Source organism: Dermacentor albipictus, unplaced genomic scaffold (assembly GCF_038994185.2).
Source record: "Dermacentor albipictus isolate Rhodes 1998 colony unplaced genomic scaffold, USDA_Dalb.pri_finalv2 scaffold_16, whole genome shotgun sequence".
NCBI lineage: Eukaryota > Metazoa > Arthropoda > Arachnida > Ixodida > Ixodidae > Dermacentor > Dermacentor albipictus.
In genome coordinates, this window is record NW_027225570.1 from 2,001,152 (window position 1) to 2,029,052 (window position 27,901).

Sequence of the window (27,901 nt, forward strand, 5' to 3'; positions counted from 1 at the left end):
TGACGAGCGGTTAGGTCGCCGGACGGCTCCCTTCTCGCTCCCGGGGGGTGATTGTAGCGAAGAGAGACGCTAGTGGGTTCAGCGCTACTGGCTCTAAACGGTAGTGGGTCGAGCGCTCCTGCTCAGCAACGGCTCTCGTGCTTGGAAGCTGTGACTGCCCTGCCCGTCGACGTTGCGCTGCTCCGAGCTCTGCCTAATAAACACCTTTAGAAGGGTATGGGTTAGAGTGCTTGAAATAACTATATTTTAATTAACTGTCTTAATTAACACCGAGGTTGCGGGTCCAAGTACCTTAATTTAATTTGCTGTTATTAACACCAGAGGTCTAGGGTTTGAGCGCCTTAATTCACTTTGCCCTAATTAACACCAAAGGTAGAGCGTTTGAGTGTCTTAATTAATTCTGTCTTCATTAACATTGTCCTAATTAGCACCAAGGGCTGTGGGTTTGTGGTAATTAATATTGCCTTAATTAACACTAAAGATTGTGGGCATGAGCGCCTTAACACCAAAGTCGTGGGTTTGAGTGCAATAATTCATTTCGCCCTAATTATCATAAATGTTGTGGGTTTGAGTGTCTTAATTAGGCATATCTTAAAGAACCATGTTTTAATTAGATTTGTCATAATTAATGCTAATGGTTGTGGGTCCAAGTGCTTGCAATAACTCTATCTCAACACCGAGGTTGTGGGTTCGAGTGCCTTAATTCAATTTTCTGTAATTAACACCACAGGTGGTGGGTTCAAGTGCCTTAATTCCCTTAGCCTTAATTTGCACCAGATGTGGTGCAAATTTATCTTGCTACCCATTCTGTCACTCTAATGGAGCAACGGTTATCTAATCTGTGCATTACATGACCCGTCCAGCACCATTTTTTTTCTCTTAATGTCAATTACAATATCGTCTATCCAAACCGCTCTTTTTCTGTCTCTTAAAGTTATGCCTAGCATTTTTCGTTCCATCGCTCTTTGCACGGTCCTTAACTTGTTCTCAAGCTTCTTTGTCAGTCTCCAAGCCTCTGCCCCATATGTCAGCACTGGTAAAATGCACTGATTGTATACCTTCCTTTCCAATGATAACGGTAACCTTCCAGTCAGGAGCTCGCAATGTCTTTCGTATGCGATCCAACCCATTTTTATTCTTCTGTTAATTTCCTTCTCATGGTCCGGGTTCCCTGTGATTAGTTGACCTAGGTAAACGTACACCTACAGAGACTCTACGGGCTGACTTGCGATCCTGAACTCTTGTTCCCTTACCCGGTAATTCATCATTATCTTTGTTTTCTGCATATTAATCTTCAACCCCACTCTGACATTCTCCCTGTTAAGGTCCTCATTCATTTGTTGTAACTCGTCTGCACTGTTGCTGAATCGAACAATGTCATCGGTAAACCGAAGGTTTCTGAGATATTCACAGTCAATCCTTACTCCTAAGCCTTCCCAGTTTAATAGCTTGAATACCTCTTCCAAACACACAGTGAATAGCATTGGAGAGATTGTGTCTCCCTGTCTGACCCCTTTCTTTATAGGTATCTTCCTGCTTTTCTTGTGTAGAATTAAGGTAGCTATGGAATCTCTGTAGATATTTTCTAGGGTATTTACGTAAGCGATCTGAACTCCTTGATTATGCAATGCCTCTGTGATTGCTGGTATCTCTACTGAATAAAATGCTTTTTCGTAATCTATGAAAGCCATATAGAGAGGCTCATTATACTCTACGGATTTCTCGATAACCTGATTAATGACATTGATGTTATCCATTGTAGAGTATCCCTTCCTGAAGCCAGTCTGTTCCCTTGCTTAACTAAAGTCCAGTGTTGCCCTTATTCTATTGGGGATTGTTTTGGTAAATATTTTATATAATACTGGGAGTAAGCTAATGGGCCTATCATATTTCGGTTCTTTACAGTCTCCCCTTTTGTGGATTAGTATAATGTTTGCATTCTTGCAGTTTTCTGGGACCCTTGCAGTCGATAGATACTTTGTATAGAGAGCCGCCAGTTTTTCTAGCATTATGTCTACTCCAACTTTGATTAAATTGACTGTTATTCCATCTTCTCCTGCCGCTTTTCCCCGTTTTGTGTCTTGCAGGGCCCTTCTGACCTCATCTCTATTAACAGGAGGAGTTTCTTTATCTTGTTCATTATTGCTTCGAATTGAGTACTCCTGAGTCCTCTGGGTATTGTAAAGGTCAGCATAGGATTCTCCCGCTGCTTTTATTGCAAGATTGCTGATGATATTACCCTGCTTATCCTTCAGTGCACACATCTTGGTTTCTCCTACGCCAAGTTTCCTTCTCACTGATTTCAGGCTGCGTCCATTTTTTACGGCTTCTTCAGTCTTTCCTACGTTATAATTTCAAATACCACTTATCTTCGCCTTGTTGATCAGTTTTAACAGTTTCACGAATTTTATTTTATCTCTTGAGTTGAACACTTTCATTCTTTGTCATTTTTTTTTATTAGGTCCTTTGTTACTTGGGAGAGCTTGCCTACTGGTTGCCTTGGTGTCTTGCCTCCCACTTCAATTGCTGCCTCTGAAGCCAGCCTCATTACGGTTTCCTTCATTACCTCTATGTCATCAGCATCATCTCTGCTTAAGGCTGCAATTAATTTTCTGCAAATTAATCTGCAAAAAATTGAAGTAATGTTTAACAGTCTCAGAAGAGAACAGCAATTTACAATAGGCAGCGAGGCACTGGAAGTGGTAAGGGAATGCATCTACTTAGGGCAGGTAGTGATGGCAGATCGGGATCATGTGACGGAAATAATCAGAAGAATAAGAATGGGCTGGGGTGCGTTTGGCAGGCATTCTCAGATTATGAACAGCAGGTTGCTATTATCCCTCAAGAGAGAAGTGTATAATAGCTGTGTCTTACCAGTACTCACCTACGGGGCAGAAACTTGGAGGCTTAGGAAAAGGGTTCTACTTAAATTGAGGACGGCGCAACGAGCTATGGAAAGAAGAATGATGGGTGTAACGTTAAGGGATAAGAAAAGAGCAGATTGGGTGACGGAAAAAACGTGAGTTAATGACATATTAGTTGAAATCAAGAAAAAGAAATGGGCATGGGCAGGACATGTAATGAGGAGGAAAGATAACCAATGGTCATTAAGGGTTATGGGCTGCATTCCAAGGGAAGGGAAGCGCAGCAGGGGGCGGCAGAAAGTTACGTGGGTGGATGAGATTAAGAAGTTTGCAGGGACGACATGGTCACAATTAGTACATGACCGGGGTTGTTGGAGAAGTATGGGAGAGGCCTTTGCCCTGCAGTGGGTGTAACCAGGCTGATGATGATGATGGCATACATCTGATTCTTGCCTATTCCTAGTTTCTTCTTCACTGCTCTTAGGCTTCCTTCGTTCCTGAGAGCATGTTCAATTCTATCCATATTATACTTCCTTATGTCGGCTATGTTATGCTTGTTGATTAACTTGGAAAGTTCTGCCAGCTCTATTCTAGCTGTAGGGTTGGAGGCTTTCATACATTGGCATTTCTTAATCAGATATTTCACCTCCTGAAATAGCTTAATGGTATCATTCTAACGAAGTTACCACCGACTTTTATTGCACACTCCTTAATGACGCCCTTAATATTGCCGTTCATTGCTTCAACACTAAGGTCCTCTGCCAGAGTTAAAGCCGAATACCTGTTCTGTAGTTTGACCCGGAATTCCTCTATTTTCCCTCTTACCGCTAACTCATTGATCGGCTTCTTATGTACCAGTTTCTTCCGTTCACTCCTCAGGTCTAGGCTAATTCAAGTTCTTACCATCCTATGGTCACTGCAGCGCACCTTGCTGAGCACGTCCACATCTTGTATGATGCCAGGGTTAACGCAGAGTATGAAGTCTGTTTAATTTCTAGTCTCGCTGTTCGGGCTCCTCCACGTCCACTGTCGGCTATGCCGCTTGCGGAAGAAGGTATTCATTATTTGCAAATTAATAAAGTTAGGCGTGTGCAGACCCAACAAGAAGGAAGCGTGGTTTTTCTTGCGAAGCAGTGAGCTGGGCTAGTCGGTACGGATAGAAAACTAGTGGAAACAAACAAGAGACCAGATGAAGATGATGGGACCAGTTAGTCCTGGTCTCATGTGTTTCCGTTGGTATTTCATCCATTTTACGTGGTGTTTGTGTTGTTCCTTTCTGTCTTCTTGTGTCCGTGTCTGGACGTCTACTTTTTTCGAAGAAACTATTTTATGTAGACACAAAAGTGCCAGTCTAAAATCATATATGAGCCCACATATGAAAGTATGGCACCATGTCGATGATTTTTGGCTGACTTGTTGAATTGTGAGTAAATTACCAAGACACACACACATCATATCAGTGGTGTCTTAGTTCATGGACTAATTACCATGACTATGGGAATTGGTTATAAGGTGCGCACTGATTAACCAATTGACAGTGCCATCAAAGTGAGACACACTGAGGCAAAAGTGCACTCACTATAAGTGTTACATCCAAGTCACACACGCCCATTTCAAGGGCCTTTGAAACTGCCAAAGTCTAGTGTTTGCTGCCACATGGCAGTTTTGAATGGCCATAGGGAGTTTCACTTGTTCCACTTTTCAATCTAATGCCGTGATGGTCACCATATGAAAGCCGACAAGTAAAAATGGGAAAAAAATAAAACAATTGAGAATTTGAGAATTGACAAATGAACAATTGAGAATTCAATGCTGATAGTTTTTCCACTGATAGTTCTTGGAAAGTGTTGTGCTATTGGGAATTTTTTGTGTTGGTTCAGAAACAATACGATGAGAGGGTGCACGTCTAACACTAGAAGGCCTTCAATATTTCAAGGGAGTTCTATGAAACTCTGTCAACTCAAGTGGCTTTGGAGTCTATGCTTGTCCAATCTGTTCATGTGGCAGCACTCGACTTGTAAATGAGTCGAAAGACTCGGTTTGAGGGCCTTTGAAGTGTCCATAAGACACAGCTATTATTAAATTTGCCAGTTCGACTGGATTATTACTTTGTGCAATTGCTCAGAACCATAAGCAATGTTCTTTTTTACTATTTAACAGCCTTTCATTTGTGAAGTAGAATATTATTCCATTTTATAATATTCACACTGCTTACATTTTCTTTAACTGGAATAAACAAAAAATTTAAAATTGTCCTGCTAATTTTAGTGTAATGAAAATAGCAATTACACACATTGATTGTGACATGTTACAGGAAGATGTGAATTCAGTTGCTGAGTGGGGTGCTTACAGCTACTCACAAACTAATTCAACTAGAATTCTTACTCTCATTTACTCGAAAAATAGCCTCTATGCAACATGCATTCAGACTTGAAAACATTCCTCTGAAAAGAATGAGTTGTATGCACGAGTTAAGAATAATGTTAGACTTCCGAATAACCTTCTAGGAACAGGTTTTAGCCATTGGTGATGCTTTGTAGAGAAAGTTAAACCTCATTTCAAGAATGACAAAAATTTACCGATGTTAATTGCATTTTCTCTTATGTTTTCTCCCATTACTTTTATAGAAATGCTCCGAAGAGTCAATGTTTGGGCCCGTTTGCACAGCATTAAAATGGTTCAACCAGAGTGAAACACACGGTACAGGAAGAAAGGCAAGTGCTAACTTATAAATGAAATTACAAAGAAGCCCTTCATCACTCACCCATCTCGGTGAACCATTGGGCATGAACAAAAAACAACCACACTAGCTCAAATGTTTACAGTAGATGTTGATAAAACATGATCTTAAACTGACATAGATAACAAGGTAATATAAACATAGAAAGAATCATGAACACGGCAGAAGGATCACTTTTTTTTCGCAAACAACCTCTTGCGTCCCACATGCCTGAGAAATAAATCTACGACTCAGCAAATACAATTCCTTTTCAGTTAATGACACAGATGGCATACTAACAACTGTGTCCAGCCCATGTCTAATCATCTCCACCGTCTCAGGGACCTCAAGTTGCCTCCTTGTTTCTCTGGCTAGGTAAAGAAAGCGTGCAATGTGAGTGTTTGAAACAGGAGAGATGATTAGCATAACTGCGAGTCGGCCTAGTTGGAACATATTCATATTGATACTTTTTGTGCGCAAACAAACAGGGACGAAGAATAGGGGCAACACAAGGACGAGCGCTTTCTAACAACTGGTTTATTTTTGAAGAAAAGGTTTATTTTTTTATCACAAGTGTTATATGTAATATTGACGTTGCTCTTTTGACTTGATGGTGCAGATCAGCGGGTATCATATGCGCTGTAGGGTGCACAATTCTGCGGGTATTTAAGTAAGTAGTTCTTCAAAAATAAACCAGTTGTTAGAAAGCGCTCGTCCTTGTGTTGCCCCTATTCTTCGTCCCTGTTTGTTTGCGCACAAAAAGTATCAATATGGAGATGATTAGGTGGGGGTTGGACACAGTTGTTAGTATACCATCTGTGTCATTAACTGAAAAGGAACTGTATTTGCCAAGTCGCAGATAGGCTTTTTTGGGTGTGCCGCATGCATGAAGTAAGGGGTTGTTCGCAGGAAAAGTGAGCCTTTAGTCATGTTCACAGTTCTTTCTATACATCTGAAACTCGATTTAACGAAGTGATGACCACCCTGTAATTATTTTGTTAGATCTGGAAGTTCGTGAAATTGAGAAAGGAATTTTTCGGTACTTTGAAATCTAAAATTGTAATGCAGCAGCATACAAAGGCTACCACGGAATTATATTTTCTGCTAATCCAACCATAAACCATGAAATAAAGAAAGCAACCACTGCTGCCCCTACTGAGACTGTGTTGAGTCGGCTGCTTCGTGCATGGGCGCGGCGTGCAGCCTCATCAAACTTAGCTGTTCTAACGCGATAGCTTTAGAGCACGCGTGCTCAGAGAAGAACCCATCTGTGCTAGAATTAGTAAGAAATCGCCACTTTTTTTTTTCTCATTTATTTCAGGAAAAACTTCGTTAAATCGAGTTTGACCAAATTTGTTTCTTAATTCGGGTTGATAACATTGAACCCTATGGGTGCCTGCCAGTGAAGGTAAATTTCTTCGTTAGACGAGCTTTACCACTATTTATATTACCTTGTTCTTGGGTATATTCTATATCACTTTAAGCTCGTGTCTTATCAGCATCTACCGACCGCATTTCAAAGGTATCTTATACGCAACTCCTTTCGAACAAACATGGTCTTATGTAGGACAGACAGGTAGATGTCTTAACGTCAGTTTACAAGAACACAGCAATAAAGTGCACAAAGGGCGCGAAGGGTTTCTAGGTGTTCATTGCGCACAGTGCCGATGTACCCGCTTTTCGAAGAAAACACTATCTTAGCGAGGCATTCTTATGAATGCACTAGACTTATCATCGAAGCATATAGGGTTGTTGCTTTGTAGGGGGCGCTCTGGTCTTGGTGTCGCTCTGGCGCTCTGGTCTTGGGACGCTCATAACATCCATCCATCCATCCATCCCAGTATATAGATGTATGTTTCTCATAATAAAATAAGTTGAAAGTCAGCGCTTGTCTTCGTCGTCCTTTCTTGTTCTTCGTCTATGTATGCGCGCTGTAAGCGACGGTTTCCTACGTAGTTGGCCTAATTTTCGACTGATGCATAGTTTGTAACTGCGCTTACAGTGGATACGCCACAAGAAACAGATGGGAGGGGCGCTGAAGCACAACCAGGCAGCGCAACAACCAAAAGAAACAACTCTTCTCTATAGCGCATGAGAGAGACCGCCAACAGCTGTGATAAAGCACTTTCTACGTTCTTTCTGAATGCATGCAGAAGGCTTAATTTTTTTTTAATTGATAGTTTCCAATCACACGTGTGCTGTCAAGAACTTGTGAGCGTTCGCGCCTTCATTGGACGATCTTGGTGATGCCTCTGGTTGGAGGTGAGAAAAAAAACTGACACTGTGCGAATTGATTCTGCGCACGAACGTGACTATGAACGTCCGAAGACGCACAAGGACAACTTACGCAGACTAACCACGAAACAAATCGCAGTTCCTTTATGCGTGCAGGACGCCGGTGTGCGCAGGTCATCTGACGATTACAAACACGTCAGCCATTTCATGCAATCAGAGTCGCGGACGGCGGCCTACCTTTGCAGCGTTTGATGTCGTCGATGTTTTTGTGAAAAGTAGCACACGGTACTGAGGCCATCCCAGAGAGACGTGGCAGTTACACACGACGTCGAAACGAACTCGACGAAACAACACACGCACGTGGTAAACACACACACACTATCCTTCGCACGTTTGCCTCGCGCGCGCAATGAGCGTCATGATGATGGAACATCAAAAAGTACTAAACTTACGAACAACTATAATTGAATTTTAAAAACTTTATTTGTATACATCTATAAGTAATTGTAACTTTCCATTTTGGTGTAACAAGCTTTACAAATTTTTGGGGCGTCACCTGCCTTGCGAAGCCGATGCAAGCCTGATGCGTGTCGATCTAATCTAAAGCCAGTCCACCGCCAGCTGTTTGTTGGGGCGTACGACAGTGCCCGCTACAATGAAGCCCGGGGAGCTTTGTTCTTTCGGGATTCTATTCGTCTTTTTAGCCTTTGTGCACTACTGTGAGGTAAGTAGATAACGGCTGGAATGCTCTTGTTGCTTGCCGTCCGTGTTTTAGAACAGCGGTTGCATGATTGCGCTGGCCCATCGTCAAGTTTCGTGACTGGCACCGATGACGCACAGCTGTCTGCGTGCAACTTTGACGTAGCTTGCTTCGTGCCCGTCGCTTCGCGAACCGCAAAGAATCGTGCGTCGGTCTAACTTCGTATTGGGCATTTTATCATACCGAGCTCGCACGGGCCAAGCACCTCAGCCGAAACTTGATGACACGAATATCCGAGTGCATGCTGTCGTGTGTACGAAATGACGGGATGGAAGGAATGCTGATCGAATCCCAGTGTTGGGGAAGTTCGCGCACCTTCGTATTGAGAAAATCGGAAGCGATGACTCGCAATACAACTGCTCACTTACTAGTATATTCAGGAAAGCGCATCCGTACACTGGCCTGCATTTTCATTTGAGAGCGTTTTACACGCTCTACCACTACTTTGTTTGAATGAGATTTTGATATGGCGGACCAAATTATTCATACTGGCATCGTAATTCGCATGGTTTGAGTGTCTCGTTGTCGAAAGGCAGCGAAACGTCTTTGGAGCCGCTCGTCTCTCCACTGGCAATGAACGGACACGCGTTTTTTTCCTCTCCTCCCGCGCGGCACCGAGCGCGTTGTTTGTCCAACTGAGGCGATGCAGAGGGATTCAGAAGTTTTAGCGCAAATAAAAATGCAGTAAGCGGAAAGTGTTTTTTATTAGAAAAAAAAAAGAAATGCAGGCCACTGATACACATATGCGCCCAAGTTCGTTTCTTGTCGAAACTCGGAGAATTCATGGACGCGTTATCGAATTAAATTCGATTTTACACAGGTTCACAGATGTTTTTACTTATCTATAGAAAACCTGAGTGGAATCCAATACTTACGAGGGAACCAAAGATGATGGCCTTTGTGTTCGTTTCACTGGATTCCACTTGGGTTTAAAGCCACTGACTGGCCCAGCAACCCTTCTCAAACAGCAAAACATTTTCTTGGAAAGTAGCACGACTGTCTCCTTTATACAAGTGGGCAATGGTCCGACTCCCTGTAGAAAAATTGTTCCCATGCCCTATTATTATTGGCCCTGCTGAAGATTATTGTTAACAGGTGGTGCAGCGAAGGGAAGGGTAGCACAAGCTCTAGAATAAAAATATTGAGTGCTTGGTCTAGAAGTCCCAGCTTTCGGCATGAAAATAAATATTGCATAATAAAGACCCAAGCACTAGTGAGTTGAAAAGCACCTGCCAATGGAAAATGCGTATCATATGGCCCATCATGCTGTTGCTCACCAAGATGCTGTCACGACAAAGCTTTCTGTTGTCTGATGTGCCCTTGCACACGCTTAGTTATCCCTGCGTGGACTGAATATTCCTGTTCAAGGGTATAAAGGTCGGCGTTGACATTGTGCAACTGGTACTCATCTTCTGCTGTCACCCAGTTGTCACAATTGCGGATATCATAAAGGCATACTTGCAGGTGCTTATTCGTCTGGAAGACTGCGACGTGCTGCGATTTCTCTGGATTGACAGGTTGCCCTCAGATGCTGACATTTTTCCACTTGTGGTGACATGAAAGAAGATGTGGGTCCTACTCAGAGCCTCATTCAATACTTTTTTGCTAGCAGCCACCATTCGCCATCATCTTGCAGTTTGTTCAGAGCATTTTCCAGAGTCTGTGGCTTTGTTTGCAAAGACCTTTCACATTGATAACCTCATTGTGGGACTTCCGAATGTGAATAATCTGCAGGGTATCGAACCAAAAATGGGGGAAAAAAACATTTTCCTTGAACGGGAACTGAACCAATAGGCCACAATTTTTTTCACTCTGGAGTGACAGAAAGGAAAAAACTGATTTTGGTTAAGATTGGCCACCTTTTCTGCAACTTTTCATCTATGCATTGCCTGCACTTGTGGCTCAACTATGCTACTTCATTTATACATACACACCATCTTCCCATGATTTTAAAAGTAGCAGCAGCATTAGTACAGCTTTCAGTGCATCATGTCAGAGGGCAGACTATGTGTTGTGTTACTGTGACAATATTTGCATCACATCTGACACGCAGACTCACCAGATTGCTATGCGTGCAAAGTATCTTCTGTGGTAGTGGAGCACATGTACTTGTTGGTTGTTCCCACTGTGACTTTGATGAGCAGCAAGCATTGATCCCTTTGTTCGCACTGTTAACAACTTGCCATTCTGTGAAAAAGTGTTACAGGGTCATTGACCGGTCATATCAATGAAGCGAGTCATCAAGGCGCTCTTAGAATATTTAGTTAACATAGGTCTAGATTCAAGGCTACGAACGGGTCTTGAAAACACGAATTTGTGCATAATTGTATCCTACTGTCAGTCTTCATCATTACGCACCAGTCCCCCTCTTCCCTTTCCCCCTGAGCAGAGCAGTAGGCTGGAGCACTCTACGTTTTCTCAATATTCTCTCTCCTTCAGTAAGTCTTTGCTTCACAAAGATTTCAGCATTATTGTTGGATCTGTCCAATTCTCTTGTAACTACATGTGGTTTGAAGAACAAACAGGCATAACCTGTCGGTGCAACTTAGCAGCAGCATCAAGCTCTTGTACAAAATAAATGTCTGCTGTTTTCCTCTAATCATCCATGGTTATGCATGTGAGCCTGAACCGGTTTGAACAATTTTTTTTTTTTCACTCGAGAGTTCAACCAGAACTGAACAGGTTTTGGGTGAACCGAGATAGAAACTGGAACAAAAATAGTTTTGGTTACGCACTCTAATAAAGCTGCAACAGTGTCCAATGAAATGCGTAAAATATTCTCACAAGCAAGCATGGAACAGCACAAGCAGGCCTCCAATTCAAATAAATTATGAAAACACTTCCTGGGCGACAAGGTGCTGTTAAATACAGAGCGTGAGAGACTCCCGTAATTAAGTTTGTAGGCTTAGAATGGAAATGTGAAGGCGACTGCAATGCCCTCACTGTACATTAAGTGTGACTTCACAGCGAATAAGCCTTCTACAGTGCGCATACTTCAGACATCAGCAACGGTGTACAATCTTTTGGGATATCTAGTGTCATTTACGTGCAGAGCAAAGGTGGTTTTTTAAGACCTGTGGAAGACGAATACACATGGGATGATGCCCTTCTGCAAGAAGAACAAACAAGCTGGAACGTCTGGCATACTGAATTGGCCAGCGTGAACCCCTGTGGCATTCTATGTTATGTCTTCTTGCAAGCAAACGATGCATTTTTCAATTAAGTGACACACATTTTCCGACTCAATCCCCAGGGCATACAGTGCCTGTATCCACATATGTGTGTGCTGTGCAAATGGAACCTGCAACACATGGCTCATGATAAGCAAGAGCGTGTTGCAGGACTAAAACAGATTTTGCTTCCACATCTGGAGTTATTTGCTTGCATTATTGGCATGAGATTGTGTGGATACGTCAAGACAGTGTGATTGCTGAGCTCTGTTCGTTTTTGAGCAGGCTCACTCGGTGTCTTGCATTAGATTCAGAGTACGCTGACAAAATGAGCTGTTCATATGTCATTGAGTCTCCAAGCCTGACATCACCAATCCAGGGGCATCATTGTTTCAGAAAAGACAATCCAGCTGACTTGATAGCACGAGTAGTGTCATCCTCTCGTCTCCTTGCGTCAAAGTTATGGTGGCACAGTCCAACCTCGCTTCATGATCTGTGACGACCCTTTCCTACTGACTATACTGAATTGCTAGAAAAATGTGAAGACTTGGTAAAAATGCCAGAAAGGATGTCAGTGTGTCCTTCTCCAGCTTCTGCTTTGAGCACTGTAGCACCTGTTAACAGGTACAGTACCCTGAACTGTTGAAAGTCACCGGTTGTGTTTGTTGTTTTGCTCAGAATGCATCGCAACCATCTTCAACTGCTGGACCACAGGCCACAACAGAGCTTTTCAAGGCAGAGCACTACTGCTTGCAAAATGTATAACAAGATGTTCTTTCAAAAAGTTTGAATGCTGCGTGTAGGGAAATTGCTGCCATGTACAACTCCAGTTCTTCGACTATATCATTTCGTGGATGCAAGCGGTTTACTTTGTGTTGGCAGTCATCCACAGCAGCTCGCACCCTCTTTGGCCATCACACACCCAGTTCTTTTACCAGCAAGGCGCGCATTCATCCCTTATTGTTTTAGCTGCGCAGAAGTGCATACTCCATGGAGTCAAGGCCATGCTTTGTGAATTTTGAGAGAGGTTTTGGATTGTAAAAGGATGGCAGGCCATCAAAAGAGTGCTAAGCAGTTGTTTATCTTGCAAACACCATAAGACTGTTGCCAAATCAGTGCTGTTTACTCTATTACCACGAGACTGAATAATCGAAGCAAGTGCGTCCTCTATAGTTGATTTGACTACTGTGAGCCTGTCTGCACACTTGATACGGCTGCTACCAACAAAAATAGCGTACATCCTGATCTTCACATGTGCTATTACTCACACCATCCATTTAGAACTGATGACCGATATGACAATAGCCGTCACACTTCTGGCCTTTTGTCATTTCATGGCATGGCGTGAAATTGCCAGACACCATATATTCGGATAACGCACTGTCTTTCCTGAGCTGTGTGCGAGTGACTAGTATCATTCCGCCGGTTATCCAAGAATACTGCTGATGTCGAGATCATGTGGCATTTCATTGTAGATAGAGCTCTTTGGTTTGGATACCTCATCAGATCGGCAAAGAATGCATTGAGATGTTCACTTGGGCGCAGCAGTCTTAATGCCGAGGCCCCCTCTATAACTATCTGTGAAGTTGGAGTAGTCATAAACTGCAGACCTCTTATTTCTCAACAGCAACCCGAATGAAGTGCAACCGCTGACTTCATCGCACTTATTGCTCGGAAGACGTGCAGTATGATTTCTGCAAGAAGTCATCATTTCCAGTGGCAGGTCAATGACACAAGCGTCCTACAGCGAAGCTATGAATTCAATGAAAGCAATCATACCTACTCTTATTTCTGTCTGTGCACAACGGTCCTGTTAATGAACTACCCATGTTATGTGAAGGCGACTTGGTGCTTGTGCATGACTGCGCACATCTGCTACTATGGAAACTGGGCAGAGTTCTCTCAGTGCACTCGGAAAAGGACGGTATTGCGCATGTTTGTACACTTCAGCTGGCTTCTGAATAGACAATCGAACAACCTTTCCAGAAGGTGTACCTTCTTGAAATAAGTTGTGAAGAACCAACTGCCTAGTGATCACCTTGGCTCCTTGGGAATGTGTTGAAGATCATTGCTTACAGGCGATAACAGGGAAGAGAAGGGAAGGAAGAAGAGGAACAACACAAGCTATTGAAGAGATAGAGTGCTTGGTCAGGGGTTCAAGTCTTTGACGCGACAATGCTATCGTCCCCTTGCAACAAGACAAAGGGATGTTGTACACAATGTCATCCACGCGGGACATGGTAGGTTTGGCATGCTTTTTTTCTTGAGAAGTCTTCTTCTGTTGCACTGGGAACGAACATACAGGCCAGGCAGTTTAGAGGGACCAGAAAAAAAAGGGGGGGTGAATAAAATTTCGGCAGAACCCATTTTACGATGACCCCCCCGACGTTAATGCGATTAGCATTCAAGCTATGTAGCAACACACTCTATTGCTGAAGACATGTGTAAACACAATTTGTTATGGTCATTCTGAGATTTCCATTGCTTTGGGTTCGTTATCAATTGCACATATCGAGAGTGTTCTTCTAGCTTAGCAACTGGAGGTGCCTCTTAGGTTGCATGTTCTAATTGTAAGGGGGGCTCTGTAACCAATTTTATGCATAGACATCATTGACTTCAAGCAGGGGCAATGTGCAGCTATTATATATTTTTTTATTAGGTGACTTTGCGCAGCTTCAGACACCACAAATGCACTATTAAACACTGCCCCTCTACTGCAGTCAGTTTTGCCCTACTGGCACTGTAGAATTGGAATCGAGCATGTCTGCCTTCGAATGAACTGCAGCGTGATTGTATAGGCTCCTTTTTCAGGTGTAAAACTTGATGATTTTCATTGTCAGCTACAAGAATATGTGGCGACACACACTGCGCATATTTCTGCGCACCTTCCATCTTATCATCTGGCCAAGCATACCACAGCTGCACGCTGGATTGCATGGTCGATAAAGCATAGCGCCACCGCCATGTCACCCGAGGCATGCGTCACCGACGGCGACTATAAAAACAGGCTGCCTGGCTGAGAAAAGACGCCTTCTACCACCCGCTACTGTGACGAACATAGCGTTGGTATGCCCGTCCGCTGCCATCGTTCGTCGAATAAAGGAGCGTTACGTTTTTATGTTGGGATGCGTCCTTCGCTAGCCGCGACGTTCCCACATCTGGTGACCCGGACAACGAACAACAACGCATCGCCATGGACGAACAAGACGCCCTTCAACGACAGCTGGAACTTCTCAACAGACAGCTTCACACGCAGCAAGAGGGGATCCAGGGGCAAGAGCAACAGCTTCAGGAACGGCATGACCAGCTCAATGGTTCCGTGCAGCAGCATCCTGCCGGCTCCGCCGAGGACGCCACAACCCCGGCAGACGGCATCCGGCACGCTGCCCCGCACGGCGTCTGGCGTGTCGCTGTCAAGCTTCCGCCGTTTTGGGCCGACTCGCCCGAGGTATGGTTCGCCCAAGTCGAGGCCCAGTTCTCTCTTGCGCACATCACACAAGACCGGACCCGATATGACTATGTCGTCGCCCACCTCGATGCCCACTACACCAGCGAGGTCCGGGATATCCTTGCCAATCCACCAACGGCCAACCTTTACGAACACCTCAAGACGGAACTCATTCGCTGCCTGTCACTCTCGGACGACCAGAAGGTGCGACAACTTCAGTCCGCAGAACTTGTCGAGCGCAAGCCTTCGCAGCTCCTCCGCCACATGCGTGCTCTCGCGGGCAACATGGAAGTCCAGGATTCCTTACTGCGAGCACTTTGGCTTCAACGACTTCCACCGCACGTCCATGCAATTCTGCAGGCTCAGCTTACGCTACCTCTCGACCAATTCGCCGGAATCGCTGATCGCGTCATCGAGGTCTCTTTGCCGCCGTTATCGCCCACCGTCCAGGCTGTCGCCGCACCGCCGAACACCATAGAGCTTGCGCGGCGTATCGACGATATCGACCGACAGCTCAGCTCCATTCAACGACGCCTGGATCAGCACTTGCCGACGCGCCACTCGCAAAGCCGTGGCCAGAACACTACCCCGTCGCAGCAGCCTGGTGACGACGACCAGTGTTACTACCATAGACGCTTCGGGGACAGAGCACGGCAATGTCGACGCCCTGCTCCACTAGAAATCAGGGAAACGCCAACGGCAGCCCGTAGCCACGGATGCGAGCTGCCAACCTGGAGGCCGTCGCATCTTTGTCACCGACCAAATTACAAAGCAGCGGTTCCTTGTCGACAGCGGTTCCGACATTTGCTGCTACCCGCAAGCCCACCTTCAAGGTCCCCGTCCTTCTACGTCTTTCGAGCTCAGCGCGGCAAACCAGTCCACTATCAAAACTTACGGCTCGCTCCGCCTGCACGTCCAGCTTAAAAACCTACGTCGTGACCTTCATTGGAATTTTGTCATCGCCGACGTCACAGAGCCAATCATCGGCTCAGACTTTTTGTCGCACTACAACCTCCTTCCGGACTGCCGCCACGACCGTCTCATCGACACGACAACGGGACATTCTGCGCCAGGACAGCGAACGACTACCCACCAGCCAAGCATCAAAGTACTCAGCGTCGAACATAATTCACCGTACCACGCCATCCTCGCCGAATTTCCCGGTTTGACGCGCCCCAGCGGGTTGCCACGCCACGTGCAGCACACCACCTTGCACTACATCCGGACCACCCCAGGGCCCCCGGTTTTCTGTCGCACTTGTCGCTTTGCCCCGGACCGCATGCGCATAGCCAAAGCAGAGTTCGAAGCCATGCTCCAGGAGGGAATCGCCCGCCCCTCCGACGGCCCATGGGCCTCACCACTTCACCTCGTCCCTAAGAAGACCGAAGGCTGGCGGCCCTGTGGGGACTACCGTGCCCTCAACGCCCGCACAATTCCAGACAGGTACCCCATTCACCACATACAGGACTTCGCACATCGCATTTCCGGCTGCCACATTTTTTTCCGTGCTAGACTTGGTCAAGGCCTACACGCAGATACTCGTCAATCCGGACGACGTCCCGAAAACTGCAATCATTACTCCTTTCGGCTTGTTCGAGTTTCCCTTCATGAGCTTTGGCCTGAGGAACGCTGGACAAACCTTTCAACGCTTCATCGACGAAGTCGTCCGCGGCCTCGACTTCTGCTTCGTCTATCTTGATGACATATTGGTCTTTTCCCGCAACGCCGACGAACACCACAGGCACCTTCGTCTGCTTTTCCAACGCCTCGATGACCACAGCCTTCTCGTCAATGTCCCAAAGAGCACGCTCGGCGCTTCAGTCGTCAAATTCCTCGGCCATGAAGTTTCATCAGAGGGAACTCGGCCCTTACCTGAACGCATCTCAGACATGCAAAATTACCCTCAACCAACCACCGCTAAAGACCTTCGCCACTTCCTCGGCATGCTGAACTTTTACAGGCGTTTCTTGCCACACGCAGCCGAGTACCAGGCTCCCTTCCATGATGCCTTGGCTGGTCTACGAGGAAACCAACCCATCACGTGGACACTGCCTTTAACAGAAATTTTTGAAAAATGCAAAGCTGCTCTTTGCACCGCCACACTTCTTTCCCATCCTGTGCCAGACGCTCCCTTGGGGCTCTTCACGGACGCCTCTAGCATCGCCGTAGGCGCCGCCCTTATGCAGCACGTAGACAACACCTGGCATCCCTTGGCGTTCTTCTCCAAGAAACTCTCAGCTCGCAAAACGACCCCTTCTGCGGCCAGTCCCACCAACGAAACCACGACCCCCGCGCCGTCGAGTTCGCCAGCTTACTACAGAGAACTTCTGGCGATATACGAAGCAGTTCAGCACTTTCGCCACATTCTCGAAGCACAACACTGCACTATCTACACCGACCATAAACCTCTGACCTACGCCTTCTCTCAGCGCCGTGACAAACTCCCACCAGTTCAGCAGAACCAGCTCTCGTTCATCGCCCAGTTTTCCACCGACAGTTCAAAGCAGCCATCATGTGCCACCCGGACTCAACCTGGCCTGAAGCCATCCCAGCCGTCACCCTAGGTCTTCGCGCCACCTTTAAGCCCGACATTCAGGCTACACCCGCAGAGCTCGTCTACGGAGAACCTCTCCGCCTCCCAGGCGAATTTCTCGCTGCACCGCCATCCACCACCGCGACGTCAGATCCCACCGATTTCATCGCCCGGCTCCGACGCACTATCGCTACCCTCCGCCCGTCACCTGCAGCTCACCACTGTAAGACCGCGCCCTTCGTCTTCAAGGATCTGGCAACGTGCTCGCACACTTTTCTCCGCGACGACACCGTCCGCCGGCCTTTACAGCCACCTTACAGCGGACCCTACCCAGTTATCCGTTGCGACGACAAAACCTTCACCCTGCGCATTAAAGGGAATGCCATCCGCGTCTCTATCGACCGGCTGAAGCCGGCCTACACCGATTCCGCCGAACCAGCGAATACCAGTACATCCACAGACGTCCATCCACGACCGCCGACATCGCAGCCTGCTTCCATCACTACGCACAGCGGACGTCGCGTACGCTGCTCAGATTTTTTCAAGCCCTGAGGGCTCTCCACTCTGCGGGGGGGTGATGTGGCGACACACTCTGCGCATATTTCTGCGCACCTTCCATCTTATCATCTGGCCAAGCATACCACAGCTGCATGCTGGATTGCATGGTCGATAAAGCATAGCGCCACCGCCATGTCACCTGAGGTATGCGTCACCGACGGTGGCTATAAAAACAGGCTGCCTGGCTGAGAAAAGCCGCCTTCTACCATCCGCTACTGTGACAAACGTAGCGTTGGTATGCCCGTCCGCTGCCATCGTTCGTCGAATAAAGGAGCGTTACGTTTTTATGTTGGGATTCGTCCTTCGCTAGCCGCGACGTTCCCACAAAAACATGTCCTCACTTGTAAAAGTATATTTTTGTGACGCAACGCAACTCGCATGCCAGGCATCTGGGCACACTGACTTACCTAATGGAAGCTGGTATGGGTGTCATGTGCAAGATTTCTGGGCATGCCATATTCTGATGGTTAGAGCACCGGGCTGCTGTGCTGAGAGAACCAGGTTCGAAAGCAACTGTCTGACATACTTTTTTGTTCTCTAGAGTCATGCAATAGTGGTTCGGTAGCAGCATACCTAAGTAGGGTTGGTAGAATAAGAATGCTGATCTCATTAAAAGGAATGCAAGCCATTTCAGGTTTGATGCAATTAATTTTTTTTTGCTTTTGAAACAAGAAATATGAGGCAGCTGTTACAAGTTGCATTGACAAACAGCTTGACTAGGTGACAGCACTTAAATTGGCTACAACAGAATGCTTATTAATAAACTTACATGCATATTGTTTGATCCACACCGATGGCACCGGCTGTTTGAAATCTCAGCGCTGCCACCAGCTGTTGGAAGCTCAGTGCTGACACCCGTTGTTGCAACCGGACCGTTGGCGCCCGTTGTTGCAAATGGGTCGCAAGCCCCAAGGGTAGCGTTGGCCTGGCGGCCTGGGGCACACTGGAAGCATCCGAAGGTCCCAGCAAAGCATGAGGCGACTGCTAACAGAACAACTTGTTTATTCTAGCATCGCAAAGAGCGGGCGGTCAGGTCGACCGAAGTAGAGAGACGGGAGAGCACGTTACTCAACAGAAGAAATCGGAGCCTCTCTCCTGGCGTCCGGGGGCAGCTGCTCTTATACTCTTGGCGTCGTGGGCAAGAAGGAAGGTCACGAGATGACACCACGTGACAGCAAGGCACGGACGGACTGAGAGACATGTAGAGACAAGGAGGTGACGCATCAGCCGGGCCGGCGCCGGTCAGACCTCCTCGCTTCACACTGGGGGAGCTCCTCTCCTCGGCTGCCGCGCTTTGACAAGCGTGGGCACACACACACACACGCACACACAAAGACACGTGGCACTGAACATGCCGGGACGCGCTCGGCGGGGATGCGTCGCGGCCGCTCCGAACGGGCCAAAATGTCCGCCGCTTTGAACGAAGCTCCGGAGTACGTTGCATCCGCGCTGGCTTTACCGCGCGTCGTAGGCGAAACGTAACAATATGCATGGTGGCCAACCGTAAAAAGCACCTTTTATTCATATTGAAATACATGCAGTAAGATAAAACACAATAGCAGAAGCAGGAAACATCAAGAAATTTCCATTGTTTATTGGAAGACAGGAAGGAAGGCAAAAAGATAAAAAGCAACAGGACAGAACACTGGTTTTCAACTTATCTTTACTATGGAGAACGGACCCTTGTAATGGACAGGCATGGGTAAAATCAATGAGCATGCTGATAACTCCTCAAGCATGCATAACATGCACAGGCCACCTCCTTGACTGTGTGAGCACAGCGCCAATTGTGCAGGCAAGTAAAGAATTTCATTATCTTTGTGAGCAGCTGCGTGTTACACACATGCGATGAGCTGTGATTGGCACGCACATTGATGTTACCCCTGCGAGTCATCACACGGGTTGTAACATCCTTTGTCCACAGTAAAGAAAAAAATCCGTGGACACCGAATCACTTTTTATGGATTGCGAGTGCGAAAGTGCTCATGTCCATTTGAACGCCGTTGAGCGGTCCTTCCACTTTTGCACCGCAAATAACTTACCACAGCGATATACGGGCTGCCCAAGCCAGCAAGCAGCCTGCAGTGCCAATGCCGCATGTCACCGATGCCGTCAGTGGCGTGCGATGTTGCGGAGTCATACGGTCAAGGCATGCTGCTGACGTGGCATCGGGGTGATGCCTCTCCCCTCATGCAACACCTGGCGCGCTGTTGCTGCAGCAGCTGTTCCGATTGGCCCACTCTGTTTTGTCGAGACACACTCGCGACGTTCATCGCAGCCAAGAGGAATTCAGGTGCCGTTTCGCTGCTAGAGGCGCTGCTGGCTTTTTCGCTTAATGGGCCATTTGAGGCTCTTGCATCAATAAGTTTCATGACTAGTGTTCCTTTTATCCTGTTGCTTTCTGTCCTTTTCCCTTCCTTCTTTCCACTAAGCGCTGGAAACTATTTAGTATCATGGTTTCAACTATAGCCCAACATCCTGTGTTAAGGAACTAACATTAAAAATGAAGGTCAAAAGCGTAGCAGTTTGGGCGAGTGATTACCCCTACCTTATTCCTTTTTTGCTCTTCCGAGCTGCGCTACAAGCCTATAACATTAAAAGCACTTCAGCAAACAGTCATTGTCACTAAGAGTTAATAACAAGATGGGATCAGAGAAAGATATTGTGTAATGTTCTCCATGGCAGGGAGGGAAGGTTCACATAGTTTATGGGAAGCCTTGTGAATCAAAGACACGCCATTTGTGCCCTGCATTTTTTTTCCCTAGCATGTTGCCATCTGCAACTGCTGCCATTATTATGGGCAGGTAGCCTGCCACTAGAATATTTAAGATTTGTCTCAAAGCTGTGCTTTGAGACACAGGCACAAGACTTACTGCATTTATTCGCGCAATGCTCCCACTTCTTTTTGCAGAACATTGGTGGGAAGTTGGGGAGTTACGATAATTACGTGGAGAAAATTTTCTAAGAGAATATTCTAGGTGCCATATAGAAAAATTGGGTGGCTGCAAATCGAAGTACTACTTATGCCATCTACTGTGAGCTCAGACAAAAATATTATGCACATCCAACATGCATTTTGGAATCTATATACAATGAAGCTTTTCTGAAGCAGTTGACGAAATGCTGTTAACGAAATTTTCTCATGTCATTCCTGTGTCTTTGGCTTAAAGGAAACTGCCACATGCATGTGCTCTCATGCTATGCAATGCACGAGAGCACTCTTATATTGCCTTGTATATCTTCTCATTTGTTTTACTTTGTTGCCCCGATCGAAGCATGGCCACTGGGGTCGAGATAAAACGTGCAACCTCGACCTTAGCAGTGCAACGGCAGCGCCACTAAGCTACCGCAGCGAGTGCTTGCATGTCACCTGTGTTCTGTTGCACCATCCTGAATCTTGCATCGTGTACAATCTCACATGTGGCCCAATCAAGGCACCTGGCGATAATCATTGGATTGTCAAATTTCGGAGTGCAACTGCACTCTTTGGAAGTTCGCCACCAAGTGGCTTCCAACCGTGCCACTGCTCCTTTCGCATTGTCGGTGTGTTCTGCATGCTGTTTCAGTATCCCCATTATGGTTTGTGTGTGCCTTTCTCTTCCCGTGTGCTGCAGGCGCAGTACGAGGATGTGCGCTGCAAGTGCATCTGCCCAAGCACCGCAGTGGTCAAGGGCTCCCAGACAAACCGCAAGCTCTACATCATGAATGTACCTCCACAACGATGGTGAGGTTCTCACTGCTGCCAATTTCAGTTGGAGGAATGTGAAGAGACTCCTCCCATTAAAGCGCCATGTCCGTCCACACTAAAAAAAATTGACAAATGTAGAGGCTTGGGCATGTCGGTAATTAATCACAAAACAAGCACTGCACGAAAGATGGGGACAAAGATAGAAAGATACACAAAGCACCGTATGTGCTTTTCTATTTTTGTCGTTTTTTGCACTGTGCTTGTTTTATAAAGGAAAATATGACACAATTTGCAACCTGTAAAAGGCCTACGGAAACAAGATATCGCTTGGGCTACATTGGTTCTAGATACTGCTAAGGAAAGCTTTTGCTGGTGTATGCAAATCAAGCAACTCATATGTCAGACTGAAGCTGTACAAGGAAGTTCTCATGCCTTCCAAAGGCCCTAGGGGTGTGGTTTGCCAGTGCCTGATATCTCATGACTATGCAGAGGCTTTACCATATCTATTGCAATCTGTCTGCTGTAGCGGAGTACTGCTGTATGTTGGGTGTGTTGGTATGTAAACTTCAATAACGTTTTTGCGCAAGTAGAAAGGGGCAAAAGGGACGCTCAAACACCACAATGCACTTCGTGGTATCTACATCTCCATTTTGTCCATGTCTGCTTGCACAAAATTATAGCAGAACCTTTTCAGGCGCTTCACTAAATCCAAGCTTATTATTTCTAGTCTCCTCTGTATCTAACACATTTTTCTCTGATCTGTGTCATTTCCAATGATACTGGAGTCTGGCTGCAAGTTCCACTGGCCCAATCCCATGGCCACGTCAGGGCTGCAGTGCAGGTTGCATTGCTGGCAGTTATCTGGATTAATTTGATACTGACTGCCCACCACACGTGCCATACATTGTGGAACTTCTCTATGGCAGCGTCCCTATAAAAAATGCAAATATAATACCAGAACCTATTTTTTGACTGCAAGAAGCAAATTTGCCAGACTCGACTGTAGTTGACGTCTACCTAATGCGAAACATTCTTGATTTATAGAGAATGGTTGTATGAATGATGTAATTGTGTAGCGGACGGCCATGTAGAAATTATAGGCTGTAGTGATTGTACTTATAGTAATACAGAATGTTTGTAATGGGAAGATATAAAATTGAAAGCAAAATATAACCCAATGGGGCATACCCAGTTGCCCTTGCGGCATGTAATTTTAGACTGCACTATCACCAGTTGACCCATGGAAATACTGAGATAGGCTCGCTTGCCAAAAAGTGGCAGTGCCTTAAATGGAATGTTTCACATTAAAATAGTTTTTTCATCACATAATACATCCCATGAGCAATTGCTATTATAATCTGTTTATTAGCCTTCACTTTCCTTAGACGACACTTCGTTGGAGTGATCCTTCCAAAGGTATTCATCTGCCATCTTAAAGCATGCGGTCTTCCGCATTTTCTGAAGGCATGCATAGCAAGTGCGTCAACCTAATCAGAAGCCAGTGTGGTTCACAGAGCGGTTAATCCAGTGCCTGCAGGCCTCGAAATCTGCGGGCACAATGCATCCTTCATCATCCTTTGCTGAAGTAGCTCCCATTCACCTGCAGAAATGTCATAAGCTTTGCTGCTTTACATAAGCTGCCAAGTTTTCTTTTGTATCTGGGAAGACGCCTTTCTTGGTACCATGAAAACTTGATCTCATCCTGGTATACTATTTTGTTTTCAGTTGATGCTTCAAAAGATATGTCCACATCTCATGAAGAGCAGTCTTGAAGTTCAAGCAAACCGCCTGTAAAATGCCGGGCTTCCCGACTCAGTGTTGAAAGCTACAGTAGAAAGTTTCCTGTATAAAGTCAAAGGCAGAAAACAAGATGCAAGAAGACCAGTGGAAGAGCAAGAAGTGATTACTCTTAAGGTAACCCACTGTTGTGTCGGCAGCGGCAGGCAAGCGGGGGGCCTTGACCAGCGAACGCGCGGCTAACGCCGGCGCAGTGAAGGAGACTCGGAGCGAACTGCTCCCGATGAGCCAAGTTGCGATGCCTCGATTCTTCGTACATTTTTGCAGTCAAACGTGCGGTTCGCTCGATGCAAGGCTTCTAACGAGCGTCCAATTTCTTCTGCCTTGTCCAGGGACAGGGTTTCACCATGAGCCAGCAACTTTTCGCGAACGCTGACGTTCGCTACCCCATGTATGATTTGGTCTTGGACGCGCTCGTCATAGCTTGTGCCGAAGTTGCACTGTACCGCCTTCTCCTTCAATGCGGTCACGAATTCCAGGAATCCTTCTCCCTCGAACTGCTTTCGGCTGGTGAATTCGTGCCGTTCCGCCAGGACATTTGTTGACGCGGCGAACAGCCGGTCAAGCCGCTGCAAGAGTCTCGGAAACTCTGACGCAGGCGGGACCGCATCACTTGACGTTGACGCTGCGCCAGTCGACTGCCTTGTTGCTTCGCTTGAAGCTGACGCTGCGCTGGTTAACTGCCTTGCTGCTTCCTGCTCCTCGGCTGCAAAGTGCTTCCGTTGTCCCTCACGCCCGAGAGCGCTGACGAGCGCGGACGCTCGTCGTGCGTCCGTCCAGTCGCCGTCGCCGGCCGCTTCGAAGTGGGCCTGAAAAATTTTTTTCCAGCGATACCAGGGAATTAACGGTGGGCCGGGCACTTCAAGAAAAACGGGAAGGTTCGCTGTAAAAGCCATGCCGGGTATCGTGCAGGAGGCAGTGCAGGAGGCAAGCCGGAGCTCGCCGCAGGAATGGGGCACGGAAGAACAAGGGGGCGAGTAGGCCTAGGCTCGGAAGCCTCGCGACGCCAAGTGCGTCGGCGGCGTTTGCCGGCCGTGCAGACACGGAAGGGACACTTCACTTACGAAGCTCGTTCGTTTCCCGGGGCTTCGGTCGGAACCGCAGCGGGAATCCCATCCTCGTCGCCAAAAGATGTTGTGTTGGCAGCGGCAGGCAAGCGGGGGGCCCCGACCAGCGAACGCGCGGCTAGCGCCGGTGCAGTGAAGGAGACTCGGAGCGAACTGCTCCCGATAAAAACCGGAACAAAGACTCGGCCACCCTCGGCCGTTTATTGCTAATAAAGGCTTCACACGCCAGATGACACCTCCCGATTGGTCCAATGCTCGTGACATGGCAGAAGGGGGGTGTGCCATCTAGCTAAACAACTACAAAACATACATGTGTGATGACACATAGATCTGACAGGGGGCGACACTATACTACACCGACAGTCTGAAAAAGATAGTAAGCTGGCAGAGAGTTCCAATGGTTTACTTGCCACCCAACGAACCTGCGAAGTTGTGCCCTCGTGTCTCTGAGAATGATCATCAAACTGTAAGAGGCTACCAGAAAAGACACATGAGGCCCTAGATTTGGTGTGCCATGGCCATGGTATAAGAAACGCCCTTGACATACTACAAAAGCTATGCCAGACGGGGCACTGTGTTAATGGCCATGCAAAGGAACATGTGCTTAATGTCAAGACTAAAAGTGGTACGCATGTCTGTGCTTGTGGATGTGAACTACTGCTTGTAGGGCTGCAAATTTACAGAAAAAACAGACACTGTTATACATGAACTATGAGAGGCATTTTTTTATGACTCAAAAAGGAGACAGATGTGTGACACATTAATATATTTGTATCTGTCCGATATTCAGTACCCAGAAATGTCTTCAACATGATATTGCCGCGACAACTTCATCACATTCAAGTTGCGCACCCTTCGTATTGGACACTGTGCTCGCCGTACCGTGGCATTGTTGAGCAACAATAGGCAGCGATCTTCATGGCACAGGTAGTCGGTCGGACCCAGCTCGCATGTGCCCCGCGCACAAGGTATCACAGGAGAAGAAAAAGGAAGACGGTTTGAGGCCACTTTTAGAACACGACTGCCGGGGATTTCTTCATGACCGCAGTGACTTTTAGTTGTGGGCACAGGTTCGCCCTTAATAAATGTTGTTTTGTTAACCTCTGTTCCTTAACATCGTTACTTTCTGGTGGAGGTGCAGGGTATGAGTCGAAGCCCCACGAATGAAAGTCAGCATAGCCCCGACCACCAGCGAGTCCATCCCGTGGAACTGACACCTGTGTACCAGCGGACCAGCCGCCGTCTTCGAGGTGACTTGCCCGAATTCGGCCCTTAACACTCTTCACGCCAAGGAAAGCTCACACAACGGACGCCGCCACAATGACTAGCCAGGTAACACCGGCACAGCTGGTTGTAAGCCAACCTAGCAGGCTGCCAACATTCCATGGCGACTCATTTGAAGACGTACAAGACTGGTTGGAACTGTTAGAGAGTGGCGAGCTTTAATGAATGGAATGAGAGGCAGAAGCTCCGTAACATATATTTTGCTTTGGAGGACTTCGCAAAAGCATGGTATGAAAACCACGAACCCTCTTTGTCCTCTTGGGAGGAATTTCGACGACAACTGTTAGCAACATACGCCAGCACGGATCGTAAAGAAAAGGCGGAAATTGCACTTCAAGCTAGGAACCAGCACACAAACGAGAATGTGGCGATGTACATCGAGCATATTTCCCGCCTGTTCAAGCGTGTTGATCCAAACATGAGTGAAGATAAGAAGCTGCGCCATCACATGTGTGGAGTAAAGCAGGAACTCTTCGCAGTTCTCATCCGCAACCCACCGCGCACAGTCGCCGAGTTCAGATACGAAGCAACGACCATCGAAAAGATGGTGAAACGTGCCGAACGACATTGAAGCCCTGTGAGAGCTCATCCGGTCGGTGATCAGGGAAGAGCTCAACAAGCTGCAGACACCTCATGCTCCAACTGCACTATCTATCGTCAATGTTGTCCGGGATGAGCTGAGGCAGGTCATACAGGATCCAGAGCATGAGCCACGGCCGATGCGGCGCACGCCAACGTACTCCGAAATAGTCAGGCAACCCGCCGACAGTACACAGTGCACCTTGTCTGCTGGAACCACCGGCTGCCTATCCACCTCCAGCACCTAGTGCACCTCATTTTGTGGAACAAAGGCCCCGGAAAAGTGACGTCTGGCATGACCACGAGCGCAGGCCTCTGTGTTTTCACTGTGGAGAAGCGGGTCACTTGTATAGGTTCTGCCCGTGCTGTCAAGCTGGATTAAGGGGTTTTCCCTTAAGTGCACCATGCCCCCGAAACAGTGAACGGCCAGCAGGGGTAGAAGAATACTTGTCCACGCGCCAAAGCTCAATTACTCTTTGCCAACATTAACCCTGGTCGCCGTCGCCCATGCGCTACCGATCGCCTAGCCCACGTGCATCTCCAAGACTGCCTAGCGACCTGTGGAGGTGAGGCCACTGATAACCAGAGTTACGAAGATCCTCCAGCACGGTTCAAGTGCGATGACGAGATAATTCCAGTAAACAGGTGCAGGAACGAAACGATTACATCAGATTTACGGTTTATAACAGACGGATGCGAACTTAATGCCTTAGTTGACACTGGCGCTGATTATTCGGTAATAAACTTCAACATGTTGAAGCGCTTGAAAAAGGTTGTGGCGCAGTGGACTGTACCGCAGATACGCACGGCAGGCGGTCGTCTTATTACGCCCCTTGGCCGATGCACCGCAAGACTTACAATAAAAGGCTTCGCTTACGTTTCTGTCTTTATTGTACTGCCAGAATGTTCTTGGGAACTTATATTGGGAACGGTTTTTCTACAAGCTAACGGCGCCATAGTTAACCTACGTAGGTCCAGTGTTTCTTTCTCGACAAAACAAGCTATACTTGTGGAAGCATCGGAAGAGCAACGTCTTGCTGCACTGCGCGTCGTTGATGATGTAACTGTGCCGCTGCGCTGCAGTGTAATGGTTCTTGTGGAGAATGAAACATTTTACGACCACGAAGGCATAGCGGATGGAAACATAGAGCTCCTTTTCAACAAAGGTATTTGTGTCGCTCGGGGTCTTGTTCACTTAA

General features: G+C 47.0%; 2 protein-coding genes across 5 annotated transcripts in view; one reads left to right on the forward strand and one right to left on the reverse strand.

Moving 5' to 3' along the window:
- The window catches only part of LOC135899650 (methylosome protein WDR77-like), a 225,214-nt gene extending 216,947 nt beyond the window's left edge, over positions 1 to 8,267 (reverse strand). For all 3 annotated transcript variants that reach the window (XM_065428958.1, XM_065428957.1, XM_065428959.1), the window contains exon 1: positions 8,056 to 8,267. In XM_065428958.1, the coding sequence (XP_065285030.1) occupies positions 8,056 to 8,116 (61 nt within the window). In that variant the 5' untranslated portion in view covers positions 8,117 to 8,267. The remainder of the gene's footprint in view (positions 1 to 8,055) is intronic.
- Positions 8,268 to 8,387: 120 nt separating this feature from the next.
- LOC135899651 (uncharacterized protein CG1161) overlaps positions 8,388 to 27,901 on the forward strand; it is a 51,138-nt gene continuing 31,624 nt past the window's right edge. For both annotated transcript variants that reach the window (XM_065428960.1, XM_065428961.1), the window contains exons 1-2: positions 8,388 to 8,542; positions 21,902 to 22,011. In XM_065428960.1, the coding sequence (XP_065285032.1) occupies positions 8,474 to 8,542; positions 21,902 to 22,011 (179 nt within the window). In that variant the 5' untranslated portion in view covers positions 8,388 to 8,473. The remainder of the gene's footprint in view (positions 8,543 to 21,901; positions 22,012 to 27,901) is intronic.